Genomic DNA, 15,977 nt, shown 5'->3' with positions numbered 1-15,977 from the left:
CTGGTGTGAGTCAAGTTTACTTTAGAGCTTACAGATATTCTGGTGGGTGCTCCCCCAGCAAAAACCCTTCCCTGCTTCCCATCACCAACAGGATGAAATCCAATTCATCCAAGAATTTCCTTTGCTCTGTTAATTTATACTCCGCTTTAAACCAGGTGTGGCTGGAGGTGACTACTCCTTGGCTTGTTGTGCAAGGCTCTGTATCTCAGCCTCCTTCCTGAGGGCTCTTACCCTGGCCACGTTGGACAACAGCAACTACCATTATTTAAGATGGCAGAGAACCTGCTCTGAGCAGGTTTGAACCCCTAGCCGCCACAGACAAAGCTGCCATGTGACCCTGGGTAAATCCCTCTCTGACATTGTCTTCATCTGTCAAATGGGCCTTTTTTTTTTTTTTTGGTCTTTTTGAGACAGGGTCTCCCTGTAGCCCCAGCTGTCCTGGAACTCACTATGTAGACCAGGCTGGCCTTAAACTCACAGAGATCCGCCTGCCTCTGCCTCCTGAGTGCTGGGATTAAAGGCGTGCACCACCGCGCCCGAGGAATGGGCCCTTTTAAAGGCTGTACTTTCTGCTCTAAGAAGGCTGTGAATGCTGCATGTTCAGCACATTGATATTTCTGATAAGTGACAGGTTCTATTACCTGATTTTGAAACCTGACTCTCCTCAATTGGCCTGTGACAAGTGACTTGTCTGGGATCCAGTGTGATCATCTATAAATGAGGAAAAGAACCCTATTTACCATTATAACACACTCACAAAGGCCTGATAACAGGAGTCCTGAGAATGGTTGGGGACTGTGATTGGCCCTGTCTCCCACCCCAGAAAACTATGCTGTATGTTTACTTCTCAAAACGAATGTGTTCTAACCCCTTTTCTCAGATTGCTACAGAAAGAGTGGCCTAAGCACTTCTCACATGGTTTGGCTGTGACATCACAAAACACACAGTCTTGTAAAATCCACACCCAGGACCAAGGGAAAGGCTGGGGCCTCCTAGGCCCCTGCAGAGGCTGAAAGAGGAGCCTGTGGCAGTCAACTGGGTGGAGGAGGCTGGACGTAGCTACCACTGTGAGTCAAACCTGACTTGACTGGGTGTCACGGTCCCTGTTTATTTCAGGGGCAAGTTATTCCTTAAGCAAAAGATCACCTGACAATGCTTGAAAGATATGAAGTCTGCACAGGATGTGAATCTCCCTTTCCTACAGCTCTGCAGAATGATTTCCTAACAGAGCAACTGGTATTCCAATGCAAGATATCCCAGGAGTGGGTACAGGGTCAAGGGGCTGGGTAGGAGTCAGTGGTAGACACCTTCAAAGGTGCTGGAGCTTGGGTGCAGGGGCTGGGGTTTCTGTTGCCTTTGCAGGCAAAGCTGTTACCCAGCTTGGAGGATAAAGGAACCTCCCAAGGGATATCAGCTATACCTGTCCCCTAGGTAACTTCACGCCACAGCCTAGATTTTTCTGGGACTATTTTTTCTTTGGTAAAACAAGGAGACGGGCAACAGAACTTTCTAGCTCCAAAGATAATGCCCACAGCAGACAGGGGCAGCCTTGAAGGTCTTGTTCTCTGGGCTGTCTGGATCTAGAGGCTCTAGGAACCACCAGCAGCTCTAGGACAGGTGCCAATCCAGGTGCAGGGTAGCTTGTACATGCTCACTGTGTGTCCACAGTCCCAAGTTCAGGCCTTGGGACTAGCTTTAACACCTCAAAGTCAGGAAAAGCCTGGTGTTCAGACCCTCAGTCTACCTGTCCCTGGGGCTTTTTCCCTGCAACCTGAAGGCCCAAAATCTTTTCCCCTGCACCTTTCTGATCTGTCTCCCCTAGATTCCCAGGCTGCTGAGTCAGCCCAGCAAATGGTCAGATCAAGATTGACAAGGGCAAGGGAAACTGCTCCAGCCTAGCACCATCCTGGCCTGGGATGAAGGCCTCTCTCCTGGAAGACCTGAGGATGAAGAGGCTGTGACTTTGAAGGTCCAGAAAGAACCCCAGGCCCAAGGCTCTGGGAGTAGCTGGAGAAGGAGAGGTCCAGAAGTGGGTGGCAGGGGTTCAGGCCAGCACCCCACCCTGCCAGAGCTGAGCAGCTTGTACCTTCTCAGCTGTTGAGAAATAAGTGAGAAACATTAGGAAGAGGAGTGGCTAAGGAGGGAGGGCCACAGGCCCAGCCTGTGTTTGCTCCAGGGTGTGGCGGCTATGATGGTGAACTTCTGGAATGTGGCCAGACAGTAGAGCAGGGAAGGACAAGGGGCTAACCACAGGCAAGATGCAGGGACACTGGTCAAAAAACTCTAAGACCAAGGTTGCTAATGTTCATCCAGAACAGGGGCCTGGAGTTGCAGAACCCCATTGCATAGGTCCTAACGATCTCTAAGGTTTTGTAGCGGTCTGGAAAGAGAGAGGAGAGAGGATGTGGGACTAGGTGAGAGGACTAGAGGAGGGAAGAACAAAGCCATCTCATTTATAAAATGGGGCTATTATGAGAACACGGCCTGCCCTCCTCCTTTTGGGATGCTGCCTCCCTGGGCCTTAGTCACCTCATTTGTTCAATAGGCTTAAGGATCTCTGCCTCCGAGGGAGGCAGTTGGAGGATTCAAAGGGTAAGTACAGGAAAAGCCCCTGGCACAGTGCTGTGGTGGAAGCAAGTGTCACCTGCTGGGTGCTGAGGAAACACTGTCCTGGCAACCACCACAGCCAACGCCTAGCCCTAGGACGTCCCAATAAATATCAGTTGCAGGAGTTGCTGTGGGGAGTCCCTTTCCCCTCTGCTGCTCCCTCTGTGAGCACAGGTCCCCACTCAGACCACAAAGTGGAGGGTGTAGGTGAGCTGGTGACCATTGTCCCAAGCATAAAGCACTCGCTCCTTGGGATTGTAGTCGATCTGGGTGGTGTAGGAGTATGCATTGAGGAAGGGCAGCTGTGGGTGAGCGTCAGTGCCTGTGTGGGTGTCGAAGGCATAGGCCACCTGGCCTTCGTGCTGGTTGTAAGTGTCCACGGCATACAGGATACCGCACACTAGGAAGCAGTTCCCGTAGGAGTTCCGCCGCAGCCGTGTCTTCCATGTGGTCTCCCGGTGCACAGAGAGGTCTCCTGGGTCAAGCCGGCTCAGCACAATCACCTCAGGCTGGGTTTCATCGCGCTCATCCACAGCTGGGTAGATGACCCACAGTCCACTCTCATCAACAGCAAAGTCAATGTCTGAGTGGCCACGCCACTTCCAGGGAGTGGTGTCCTCATAGATCACATCAGGCAGCAGTGCCCAGGATGCCACAAAGCGCTGGCGCAGGTCGTATTTGATGATGTTTTTGGTGAAGGCACGGTTGTAGTAGAAAGCACCCTGGTATACCACGTGGCCTGTGCCAATCCAATTGTAGGGTAGTTTGTACATGTTACTCCAGCGGCCTGCATATGAAGAGTGGATGGTCACATCAGAGATCCCTAAACAACCCCAGCCCACTTATTCACCATGGATGCCAGTAAGGGCTCACCAGTGCCTAGCAAGTACTTGCGACCAAATGACATACTATGTGGTTGGACCTGAGCCCACCTAGTTAATCACAGTGGTGCCTTGGGGGAGGTGCTAATGTCATACCCATGCTTGTGAGTCCTGGGCTCAGGATCTCCAGTTGTGACATATGCAGCCAGGATTGAGATGTAGGGTGATTCCAGCCCTGTGCCTGCTGTCTCAGGGCCTTTGCATATACTTTTCCTTCAGTCAGGTCTGCTATTTACTATCCAATCTGTATAGGAAATGCTTGCCTGTCTTTCAGAGTTCTGAAAGGGCCTTTGTCTTGGTGAAAGGGCCTTTGTCTTGGCACTTGCCATCTCTATCAGTGTGTGAGTTGTTCCAGGCACAGACCAAGCCAATTTCAAGCTGATATTGGAAGGATGTTAGCTGTTCTAGGTCATTCTATGTGACCCCATGGTTCTCCATACATCCACACAGGGCAGTACCCCAGCCTACTCTCACTACCCTGCGCCATGCTATCATGCTACCCCTCACTGCCAGGCCTTCACACATGCTGAGGCTTCACCTGGAAACACCCTTCCTTGTCTCTTCTGTCTGGCTTCCCCCTGACCCTCCACAGAGCTCAGCTTGGCATCAGAACCCCTCCATCCCCACAACTTGGAAGGCTTCCTGTGTGACGTCCCACAGAGTCCTGAAATAGAACCCCCTTAAAACTGCACCAAGATTGCCCCTTTAAAGCCTTTGCCTTTCACTCCAGAATATGAATTTCTGGAAGGTGAGTCTTGTCTTGACCCCTTTCCCCATCAGGTTCCAGATCTGATAACCACTATCTGTCCTTCCTTGTGCTAACAACCCCATTGTGGGCTATGCCCAGAACTACAACTCTACTAAAACCTGGGGCAGGCTTACCTGGAGGACAGGTGATAACCTTATGGACTTAGGAAGACATACAAGATGTGAGCTGACACACTCACAGAGCAAGCATTCAGCAAGTGAACACTCACTATTATTCCCCATGACAGCAAGTCACATTGGTGAAGTAGGACTGTATCTATCTCCTTTGTCCCTGTATTCAGTTCACAGCAGGGAGTGACAGAGGTCTCTGGAAACCCGCACTCCCCTCCTTGAGGCAGGTGGTTATGTGCAGCTAGGCCAGGCTGGACATAGGGAACCACAGACACGGGAGGGCTGAGTCTCACGGAAGCCCATCCCCAAGCCTACCACACCCTGTTCCCTTTCTCTTCCCAGTCCTAGCCGGACCTTGTTTGAAATTTTCCAGGTTGCGGAACTCCACCAGGCTGTTTCCATAGTAGTAATTGGTGATGTAGATCCTGTCATCTAGTGCTGTGGGGTCCTTCATCCAGGCCCCCTCATGGCGTCCATAGCTGTGGTGCTTCACAGGGGGGTCCACGTCCCGGAGGGTGCCCTCACAGCTAGCCTCCCTGCCTGTGGGAGCAAGAGGCAGTGTTTGACATGCAGAACCACTGGCTCCAAGCTAGAGCAGTGGTCCTCCAAAGGTGATCCAAATCTACCTTGAATCTTTACTGATGGTTTTATTGGTGACCTTTTCCTTTTGGGCCCATGATCAAATCAATGCCTGATTACTGGGAAAAGTGTGGAATAGTCAGAAAAAGGGAATGGAGGAGATGTGTACCATTCAAAAGTCCAGCATTCATTCTATGAGCAAGTTAAAGAGCCGTCTGTCTCAGAGAAGCAGAGCGATGGGTATGGTGGGTTAGGGATTGGGAGATGGTGGTCAAAGCTTCAAAATAGCAATTTAGACAAGAGGAATGAAGTCACAGTATTTCATAGTACTTGAAAATTGAAACTGGGTGTAGTGGTGAATGCCTAGAATTCCTGTACTTGGGAGGGATCAAGATTGCAATTGTCATGAACTGGAAGCCAGTCTGGGCTACATAGTGAATCCCAGGCCCGTGAAGTCTAAATAGCAAGAACCTGTCTCAAAAGAAAAGATTCTAAAATGAATTCTATCAACAAATAAAAATTTGAATATGTGGTGTTTCCTTTTTTTTCTCTGCATGTAAAGTCATGCAGACACACTTGAAAAAAAACTGATTCCTCTGAATACACAATTTTATATATCCTGTTTTCTCTAAGCACTGAGCGATTTCTCACATCATTAAATAGCCTTTTAATGATGTGATTTCTGGGTCCTGCCAGGCCACTATACAGCTGTGCCCTTAATTTATTCAGTCCCTGATTCTCGTGTCCTGCTGCAGGTTATTTCCAGTTTTCTGACACTAGAAACAGTGTTGTGAGGAAACCACGTTAGTTGTAGCTGTTGCTACATTGCTGCTGGATCCTTCTGGCAAGATGTGTGCAAGGAAATGGCAACAGAGCAGGGAAGGGTCTGAAGGCTTGTTATCATAGACAGCAAAGAACCTTCCAGAAGGGCAGATCCATGATTTACTGAGGGAGATTTCTACATGTGACTCAAATCACAGCTATAAATGTGGACATAAAAACAGCCAGAGTGCTTGGGGGTTAGGTCAGGGCTGGTAGCTGGGGGCCCTGGGCTCAATCCTACCGCCTAGAAAACCAGAGTAACACACAAAGACTAAAGAGAAGATATAAAGAAAAGAAAGAGTGGCTGGGTTTGGTGATGGGGTTCCAGGTCACATTTAAAAAATTTGTTGCAAGTATACCTGATTTATAGCCATTTTAAATGTTAGCAAAATTTTTCTATAAAGGATCAGAGTTAATACTTTAGGCATTATAGGATAAACTTCTGCCCCATAGTCTCTCGTTTTTTTTTTTTTTTCTAATGACGCTTTAAAAATGTAAACTCAGGGTCTGGAGAGATGACTCAGCAATTAATAGTGCTTGCTGTGCAATTTTGAGGACTTGAGTTTGGATCCCAGCATCCACATAATAAGACAGTGAACTCAGACACACCTGTAATACAAGCTTCTAGGTGCACAGAGACAGGAGGATCACCAGGGCTTGCAGGCTTCTAGCCTAGCCAAGAAAACGCAAGCCCCAGGTTCAGGGAGAGACCCTGCCTCAAAAAAGGAATAGGCTGGGGCTCAAGAGATGGCTTAACAGTTAAGAGCACTGGCTGCTCTTGCAGAGCAGGGGACCCTGGTTCAGTTCCCAGCACCCACAAGGCAGCTAACAACTGTAACTCCAGTTCCAGGGGATCCAATGCCTCTTCTGGCATCCTCAGGGGTGGTAACTTACATACAGGCAGACGAAACACTCATACACATAAAATAAAAATAAATTTAAAAATTTAAAAATAAATAGGCAGCAAGTGATAGAAGACACCCAATGCCCTCTTCTGGCCTCTGTGGGTGTGTACACACACAGGTTCACACACACACAAATCTTTAAGAAAAAAGAAATAGGCATGGTAGACTCACCTTTAATCTCAGCACTTGGGAAGCAGAGGCAGGCAGATCTCTGTGAGTCTGAGACCAGCCTAGTCTATACAGTGAGTTCCAGACCAGCTAGGAGGAGATAATGAGACCCTGTCTCATTTATTTATTTTGTATATAAATAAAAATAATAAAAATTTAAAAACAAGCCAGGGCTGGAGAGATGGCTCAGCGGTTAAGAGCACTGACTGCTCTTGCAAAGGAGCTGGGTGCAATTCCCAGCACCCACATGGCGGCTACAAACCATCCTTAACTCCAGTTCCAGGGAAATCCAAAGCCCTCTTCTGACCTCTGCCAGCATTGCACAACACGGGTGCACTCACATACATGCATGCAATACACTCATACACATAAAATAAAAATAACAAAATTAAAAAAACAAGTTAGACTCAGTGTAGTATGTCTATAATCTCAACACTCAGGAAGCTGACGCAGGGGGAATGTGAATCCAGGATAGCCTGGGCTACAGTGAAACTCTGTCTCAAAAACCCAAAACAGAGGACTAGAGAGATAACTCAGCAGTTAAGAGCACTGACTGCTCTTGCACAGGACCTGGGTTGGGAGTCCCTAACTCCAGTTCCAGGGGAATCTGACAACCCTCTTCTGGCATCTGTGAGCATTGCACAACATGGGTGCACTTACACACACATGCAGGCAAGACACTTGTACACATAAAAAATAAACCAAAACAAAAAACAAACAAAAATTCTTAAAATGCTGTAAGAGCTGAACATTCTTAGCTCAAGGACAAAATGTAAGCTTGACTTAGCTACAAACCGGGCTTTCAGACTCAGGGGGTTCACTCACCTTGGCTGGGGACCTCTGGTGGCAAAGGTAGCTCGGTGGGCCGGGAAGAGGTAGTGGGAGCTGGAGTGGTGGTGGTGACAGTGGTGGTGGTGGTGGAGGTGGTGGAAGTAGAGGTGGAGGTGGAGATGCCAGGGGCCGAGTTGGCTCCTTCTGAAGATGGCAGCCTGGCATCATCTTGTTCAGCAGAGTTAGGCTCTGGGGGCTTACCCTCCACCTTGGGTGGCATTTTCTCTAGCCAGGACGTGCCCTTGAGGATGTTGTCTGTGGAGAAAAGACCCCATGTTCAGATCCCAGCAGTGTTGCTGCCTTTGTATGAGTTTGTATGCATTTGTATGTTCAGGTTTCTCCAGGCCCTGACAGTGAACGGCCTCAAGTGGGAGATGAAAGGAATTTCTGGTGATAGGGCTGACCTTAGGTCCAGCTCTACCAGTCCTCTGCTGGGTGAGCTTTTATGGACAAGTCCCCCTGCCTCTGTGGGCCTAAGTTTCTACATCTATGAAATGACTGTCATGAGGTATATCCTGTCAGGCCATACTGTGGTTGTTTGCTTTTTTTAGTCTTTTTGAGACAGGGTCTCCCTGGAACCCCATCTGGCCTGGAACTAGCTATGTGGACCAGACTGGCCTTGATCTCACAGAGAGTCACTTGCCTCTGCCTCCCTAGTGCTGGGATCAAAGGTGTGTGCCACCACACCCAGCCCACATTGTACTGATTAGAGGAAAAAGTATAAAACATTTGTAAGATTCCACAAATATCTGGTGCCAAATATGAGGTCCTTTTCTTTCCTAAGTGTTAAGCACTTTGTGTCAATTCTGTCATGCCCTACAGTTCCAGGGGCAGAAACCGTTGCTCTAGGGTTACAGCCTTTATCTCTATTCTCTTCCTGGGAAGCTAGCCTCCCTTACCCAGTGTCTGCCAGTCAGTCAGTCAGGGAATGGATAGGTGCAGGCAGTGAGTGTCTTGTCACCTCTGCACCTCAGCCCTCCTGCCATGCCTCTCCTCAGGCTCTTCTATGCTCACCTTGCCCACACTGTGGCACCCTCCCCATCCCACTCCTGATGACAGTGACTTAGCTGAGCAGGGCTTTTCCAGTGGCTGCTTTTGGACCACCTCTGGGCCATCCCTTAACCACGCTTCACTGGGCTGGGAAGGGGAACAGGAAGATTCAATGTCTTATTGCCAAGGGACAAAGGCACCTTAACTTCAAGGACAATGGGGAGGAGCCTAAGGCAGGCTTTGCAGCTTGCTGACCTGGTTCCAGTACCACTAGGCTACCAACTTGCTGTGGAATCCAAAGCAAGTCACTCTACCCGAGTTTGGTTTCTTACCTGTACAATACTGTTGCAGTCAGGATTTACACAAGAGGGAGGTGCTCAGAAGACTGATGGGGAGGGGAATACATAGGCTACAGTTACTGTGATGGCTACAGAGATTGATGGGTCAGCTGAGGGTGGGGCACAGAGACTTCTTGTCTTGAGGACAATTGCCTAACTTCTGTTTCTCTTCTTGCTGGATTTCTCTTTATCTGACGTGGGATAGCCCACTCTGTCATCTACCTAGAACCCAGTGGGAACAAGCAAAATCTCTTTGGTCAGGGGAGTCTGGCCTTGGCAGCCAGCCAGGGCAGGGGACTTGTTCCCACAAGCCTTCTTGGCAGAGTCAGATACCCACAGCTGTGCCTGGGCAGTGGCCCAGCCAGAGGTCAGAGAGGCCTTGAACTGCAGCCAGGCTAAGCTGGCAGGATTCAAGGAGAACAGCTGGTCCCAGGACCTGGGGGAGGAGGTTGCACCCTGAGGGGCCAAGAAGCAAAGGAACCTTTTTCTCCCGTGGTGGGGATTTTTGAAAAAGCCATGTATGTATGTACACACGTTCATGTGTGGGAGTGCACATGTGTGTGCCTCCAGGACAACCTCAGGTGTCCTCAGAAATGCCCTCCTTTGAGTCAAGGTCTCTTATTGGTCTGGAGCTCACCAGTTAGGCTAGACTGGTTGGCCAGTGAGCTTCAGGGATCTTCTGTTTCCATCTCCCCGGTGCTAAGATTACAAGTGTGTGTTATCACCCCCAGCATTTTTTTAATGTCAGTTTTAGGAGTCAAACTCAGGCCCTCATGCTTGTGAGGCAAGTACTTTACTGACTGAGCTGTCTCTCCAGTACCTGTGGTAGGAATGTAACTTAAGATTTTGTGCATGCTAGATAAGCACCTGACAACATGTATTGCTAAGCAACATCCTTGGCTCTTTTTTTACTTTGTATTTTAAGACAAGGTTTCAGTAAATTACCTAACCTGGTCTTCACTATACCTTAGGCAGACCTAGAACTTAATGATACTCCTGCCTCAGCCTACTTGAGTAGCTGCAATTACAGGCCTGTGTGCCACCAGGCCTAGGGTAACCTTTATTTATTTATTTATTTTAAATATTTTATTTATCATTTTTATTTTATGTGTATGAATGTCTTGCCAGCATGTAGATAGGTGACCTGTGTTGAGCAATGCTGGCAGAGATCAGAATAGAGTATTGGATCCCCTGGAGCTGGAGTTACAGTGCTTAGTCACCATGTGGGTGCTGGGAATCGAACCTGGGTCCTCTGCAAGAGCCGTCAGTGCTCTTAACCACTGAGCATTCTTTCCAGTCCCATCCCCTTTTAAAAAGATAGGCTCTTACTACAAAATCCTCAACGTCTTTTTTTTTTTTTTTAATCATTTTTTTGAGACTGGGTCTCCCTGTAGCTGGCTTGGAACTCACTAGAGATCCCCCTGCCTCTGCCTCCTGAGTGCCGGACTAAAGACTTGCGCCACCATACCCAGTGATTCACAGCATCTGAAGGAATGCTTGAAGACTAGACTCTAACTGCTCCATCCTTCTGCCCTTGGAAGGGGCCACAGAGCTCTTCACTGGATGCTGTGGCCAGCAGGACCCAGAAAGGGGAAATGAGATTTGGAACTCTCCTCAAGAGAATAGCACTTATTTGGAGAGAATCTCAGAGGTAGAATCATGAGGTACAACCAGAAATTTTTGCATAAGAAATTTTCTCCTATTTGCAAAGTTCTTCTACATGCTGCCATATTTGTTGGGTTCCATGTTTTGCCCTCCAGCTGTGTTCTGGGAGAGAAGGGAAGTCTCTCATTAGAGAGAATGGGGTGGGAGTGATGGAAGCTCCAGTGTTTGGGGACTGGAGGTAGTTACTTCTGGAACTTGGGGCTATTATTTCTCAGTTACTTCCTGTGTTGCCCTTCACTGTGATCCAGGAGGAATGCAGGAAAAGTGCCTGTGGGCTTGTCTCCATCTCCGGGGAGATGACACATGAAGACAATGGAGAAGCCAGTCTGGAAGCAACATCATTCCCCAGAACCCCCAAGGTCTCCCACCTGCACCATGACAATGGTCTGGTCATTAGTGTGGCTCTTCTTATTAGACTGCATGCTCTGTGAGGGCAGGACCTGTGTCTGCCTCACTCACCATCATCTGGTCCACAGCTGACCTTCGGCTAATCCCTGAATGAACAGAGAAGAGTCTAGCAAAGGTAAGAAGAGCTGTAAATATGGGATGAGGGGTCCCTTGTGCTATCATTCTCATTCCACTGTCAACAACCCTCCGTGGGTGGAGGGTTCCACCCAGCATGTGGCTGAGCAAAGGACACTGAACAGGTAGACAACAGAGCTGAGATGTGTGGCCTTGTGACTGCTGAGAAGGCAGGTGGATCACTGGAGATGGCCATACCTCAACCAGGCCCCACTCACCAGTCATGGCCTCAGGTACTTCCTGCCTGGCCTCCTTCTTGCCCGCCTTGTAGTAGGTGAATCCTCGGATCACAGCCTGCTGCTGGGCCAGGGCCCGTGGCCTGGCCGTGGGCTGGGGGAATCTGTCCTTGCTGCTCTCCTTCCTCAGCTTCTCCATCTTCAGCAGCTTCTCCTTAGGAGGCTTTGCAATGCCCCTGTCTGCAAAGTTCTTCTGCACGCTGCCATATTTGTTTTGTTCCTTGCTTTGCCCTCCAGCTGTGTTCTGGGAGAGAAAGGAAACCTCAGACTTGGGGGGCAGTAGAGAGAATGGGGTGGGAGTGATGGGCACTCCAGTGTTTGGGGGCTGGAGGTGGTCGTGGTGTTCCACACTTCTTTATGAAGTCCCAGCATTCCTTTCCCTCCCATAGTGGTTACATCCATAATTGGTTTGCCTCAGTTTCTCCACTCAGCTCTCTAGCTCCCTTGAGGGTTGAGAACCAATTTGGTGGGTTACATGTTGGTTCCCAACTCCTGTTCACTCCTCCCCTGGAGTTTGGCAGACTGTCTGACTCCCTAGAAAAGGGCTTGAAGCCTTGGCTGTCACTATCAGTGTTAGTATGTGGGAAAGGGAGAGGTTCTTGGATCCCTCTGTAGGGTGACCAACTCATCAAGATGTGCCTGGAATGTCCTGGCATCTTGGGAAGCCCTTTAGTGCCATGGTTGGTCCAGCTACCCCTAGGGCATGCCATGCCTAATATTTTGTGAGTCTTGTTATTTTCACTTCCTATTCAAATGCTCTAGGGCTGGCTTGGCACAAGAACACATGGCTATGACGTCACCCATTGTAAGACAGATGCTCAGGCAGATACGGCAGTACAATATCTGACCCTTTCTGGGCTGCTGCCAAAGCAAGATTCAACTCATGCCTGCAGAACTGGCATCACTAGTAGGCAGTCAGTCCAGGCCAAGGCACAGGCTTCCTCACACTTTATCATGTCTAGGCTGTCCTGCCTGCAGTCACCAAAGGTACCATTATCTATCATGATGTCAGCACAGGAAGCTTGCAAGCTGAGGAGGAAGGGCTGGGGCTGGACAGTCACGTAGGCTGGCTGCAGCCCTGGCTCAGTTACCCTCCTTTCCCTGGGACCCCTCTCCATGTTTCCTCATGTATGTATGTACACAGTGGGTCCCTACCCATTCCTTGTATGTTTAACTGGGATTAGCTGACACTGTGTGAGAAAGTCAGGTTTGGGGAAGGACTCCTGCAAATGCCAGGTCCCTTCTTCCACTGAACAGAAAACAAGGTCACTGGTGCCCTTTGCCTGCGGGTGACTGACAGGAGGGGAACTGACAGAATTGGAACCTGCTATACTCCCTTTCCCAGGTCACACACTCTGGCATGCCAGCAGAGGAACCAGCCTTTACACAAGGCATCCATCCAAAGGTGTGCTCACTTCCTGAGTTATCTGCACAGTGGAAGGGTCATTTGGCAGTTTATCTGCCTATAGGGTGATCTGTCTCAAGTCTGTACGAAGACCTGTTCTCTGCTATAGGTGGCTCTGCTCACTCTGAAGTTGGGGACAGGATGCCTGGGTGTTTGCTGCACAAATTCTCCACTGAGGCATGATGGGTGAACTGGTATTTGTCTGCATGAATCCCTGAGGCATTGCCCATCTACCCTTGAGCAGGCACCCACCCAGGGGCCCAGCTACAGCAGGGGCAGCTGGAAGCAATATTGTAGGAGAGCTGGTTTGGTCTCCCTGGGCCAGGCAGGGAGGCTGGTCTCTGCAACCTCACTCCTAGTACTTTAAGAACTGGGAATTAGAATATTGCTAAGGGGCCTGGAGAGATGGCTCAAAGGTTAAGAGTACTGACTGCTCTTGCAGAGGACCCAGGTTTGATTCTTAGCACCCACATGGCAGCTAACAACTGTTTGTAACTCTAGTTCCAGGGGATCCTCTCCTGACCTCCTCGAGTATTGCATGACATGAGTGCACTTACATACATGCAGGCAATACACGAATACACATAAAATAAAAATAATAACATTTATTTAAACAAAGAATATTGCTAAACACCCAGCTTAGGGCTCATCTAGCCTCTTTAATTGAATCTATACACAGCTTACCTATGTCAGCCACAAGCAGGAGTAGGTATTCCTCTACCCCTGCCTGCCTGTGATGGACTTTCCTGCTGTTCTTTCCCTTAGCTCTGTCCTTTGGCTCCAAACCCACACAACCCTGTGTCCTCAAGCCCAGTCACCTTCTGTCCCTATGGTCAGAGCTGGGGCCTCACCTGAGCCTTGCTGTTAGGACCTGAGGCTGGATCGGTGGCGGGGACAGTGGTCGCATCCCTCTGCAGTAACTGGAGGCCCAGGCTGGACAGCTCCTTCTTGATGCTCATCATGATCGACGACTGGTTCTCATAGCTTTTCAGCTGTTCACTGAGGTGGCGCATACTGTCCTTCACCACCTCATTCTCCCTGCTCAGGTTGGCCTTGATGCTCTGTGGGGCAAGGTTCAAGGTCATTCCTTAGCCTCCTTCCTCTGAGTCCCCACACTAGAGGACACTTGAGCTTGGCTATCAAGCCTTAGGGCACAGTCTCTTGAACGGTGTTGGGAGACATGAATGTGGGTGGCACGGGCGGAACAAAGCATGTTCTATGAGGTGCTGTAATTAGTGGTTTTTATTTTCAAGAGCAAATGAATAAAAAATAGATAATGTATATTAAAAGTAATAAATGAAAAAGTTGGGGCTGGAGAGATGGCTCAGTGGTTAAAAGCACTGGCTACTCTTGCAGAGGACCTGGGTTCAATTCCCAGCACCCACACAGTGGCTACCAACCATTCATAACTCCAGTTCCAGAGGATTTGACATCCTTTTCTGACCTCGACAGGCATTGCATGACACGGGTACACTTACATATATACAGGCAATACACTCATACACACAAAATAAAATAAAAATAATAAATTATTTTCACAAAGCAAAAGATATAAATAGGCCAGGCATGGTGGCACACACCAATAATCCCAGCACTAGGGAGGCATAGGGCTGGTGGATCTTTGAATTCAAGGCCAGCCTGGTTGATAAAGTGAGATTGTCTCCAAAAATAAATAAATAAATAAATAAAAGTTCTGAATAGATTTAAAGGATATATGTCTCCTCTTTATTTCTCAATGACTGACAACTGTTTTAAGTTTCTTATGATAGTGTCACATGTATATACATATATAACTTTTTCACTTAACAGCCTGTTTTGGGAACAGTTCCATATCTGTCTATGCAGTGTTCCCCACTTCCTTTCCTGAGTACATAGTAAGCCATTGTATACTCAGACCCTCATTTAGTTAGCCAGTCCTACAGATGGCCATTCAAAGTCTCTTCTAATATTTTCTTAAATTATTATTATTATTTATTTTTGAGATGGGGTCTTACTATGTAGATCTAGCTGACTTGGAATTTGCTATGTAGACCAGGCTGGCCTCAAACTCACAGAAATCCATCTGCCTCTGCCTCCCGAATGCTGGGATTAAAGGCATGTGCCACCATGCCTGGCTTGAATCTTGATAATTTTAAATTACTTCTTCAGAGTTGGGTATGGTGGCACTTCGCTATAATTCCAACATTCAAACTAAACTTTTTTCTTTTCTTTGGTCTTCTTGAGACAGGGTTTCCCTGTAGCCCCAGCTGGCCTGGAACTTGCTATGTAGACTAGGCTGGCCTGGAACTCACAGAGATCTGCCTGCCTCTGCCTCCCAAGTGTTGGAATTATTGGCACTACCAAGCACAGCTCAAACTAAACTTGTTAAAGAGAAAGTAATCTCAAAGTGATTTGTGTCCAGTCTGACCAGGGACTCAGATTTAAGTATCTAAGAGGGGCTGGAGAGATGGCTCAGTGGTTAAGAACACTGGTTGTTCTTGCAGAAGACCCGGGTTCGAATCCCAGCACCCACATGGCAGCTAACAACTGTCCGTAACTCCAGTTCCAGGGGATCCGACACCCCCTTCTGTCCTCTGCAGGCATTGCACTCACATACATGCAGGCAATACACTCATACACATAAAATAAAAATAATATTAAAAAAAAAAAGAAAATAGCACCTGTTTTCACACTAATCCCTAGTGAACACACTGGAAAATGTGTTATTTTGTGTGTGTGATGTGCCATGGTGCACGTGTGGAGACAGGAGAATAACTTCCTTTGGAAGGCCATTCTCTCCTTCCACATGGGCCCCAGGAGCTGAACTCAGGCTGTCAGGCTTGGCTGCAAGTGACATAACCTCTGAGCCATCCCACTGGCTTTAAAAAAAAATCTGTATGACTGTTTTGCCTGCACGTATGCAAGTGCACTCATGTTGTGCAATGCCTGTCGAGGTCAGAAGAAGACATCCGATCCCCTGGAACTAGTTTCAGATGGTTGGAACCTACCGTGTGGACGCTGGGAATTGGACTCAGGTTCTCTGCAAGAGCAGACAGTGCTCTTAAGCCATTTCTCCAGCCCCATCTTCTAAGTGTCACATACATGGATATATGAAAAACAAGACTGGGCTGGAGAGATGACTCAGCAGTTAAGACAGCTTGCCGCTCTTC

At 48.5% G+C, this 15,977-nt stretch overlaps 1 protein-coding gene across 1 annotated transcript in view; it reads right to left on the bottom strand.

The window, feature by feature from the left end:
* Positions 1 to 6: 6 nt before the first annotated feature.
* Olfml2a (olfactomedin like 2A) overlaps positions 7 to 15,977 on the bottom strand; it is a 33,574-nt gene continuing 17,603 nt past the window's right edge. The window contains exons 4-8 of the mRNA XM_008824669.3: positions 13,680 to 13,889; positions 11,406 to 11,667; positions 7,667 to 7,927; positions 4,722 to 4,907; positions 7 to 3,394 (exon numbers count right to left, since the gene is read on the bottom strand). Coding sequence (XP_008822891.1) covers positions 2,790 to 3,394; positions 4,722 to 4,907; positions 7,667 to 7,927; positions 11,406 to 11,667; positions 13,680 to 13,889 — 1,524 coding nt within the window. The 3' untranslated portion in view covers positions 7 to 2,789. The remainder of the gene's footprint in view (positions 3,395 to 4,721; positions 4,908 to 7,666; positions 7,928 to 11,405; positions 11,668 to 13,679; positions 13,890 to 15,977) is intronic.

The sequence above is a fragment of the Nannospalax galili genome, unplaced genomic scaffold, assembly GCF_000622305.1.
Source record: "Nannospalax galili isolate Female #2095 unplaced genomic scaffold, S.galili_v1.0 scaffold290, whole genome shotgun sequence".
Lineage (NCBI taxonomy): Eukaryota > Metazoa > Chordata > Mammalia > Rodentia > Spalacidae > Nannospalax > Nannospalax galili.
Note: the sequence above shows the minus strand (reverse complement) of the source record. Positions and strands in the feature narration are given on the sequence as shown.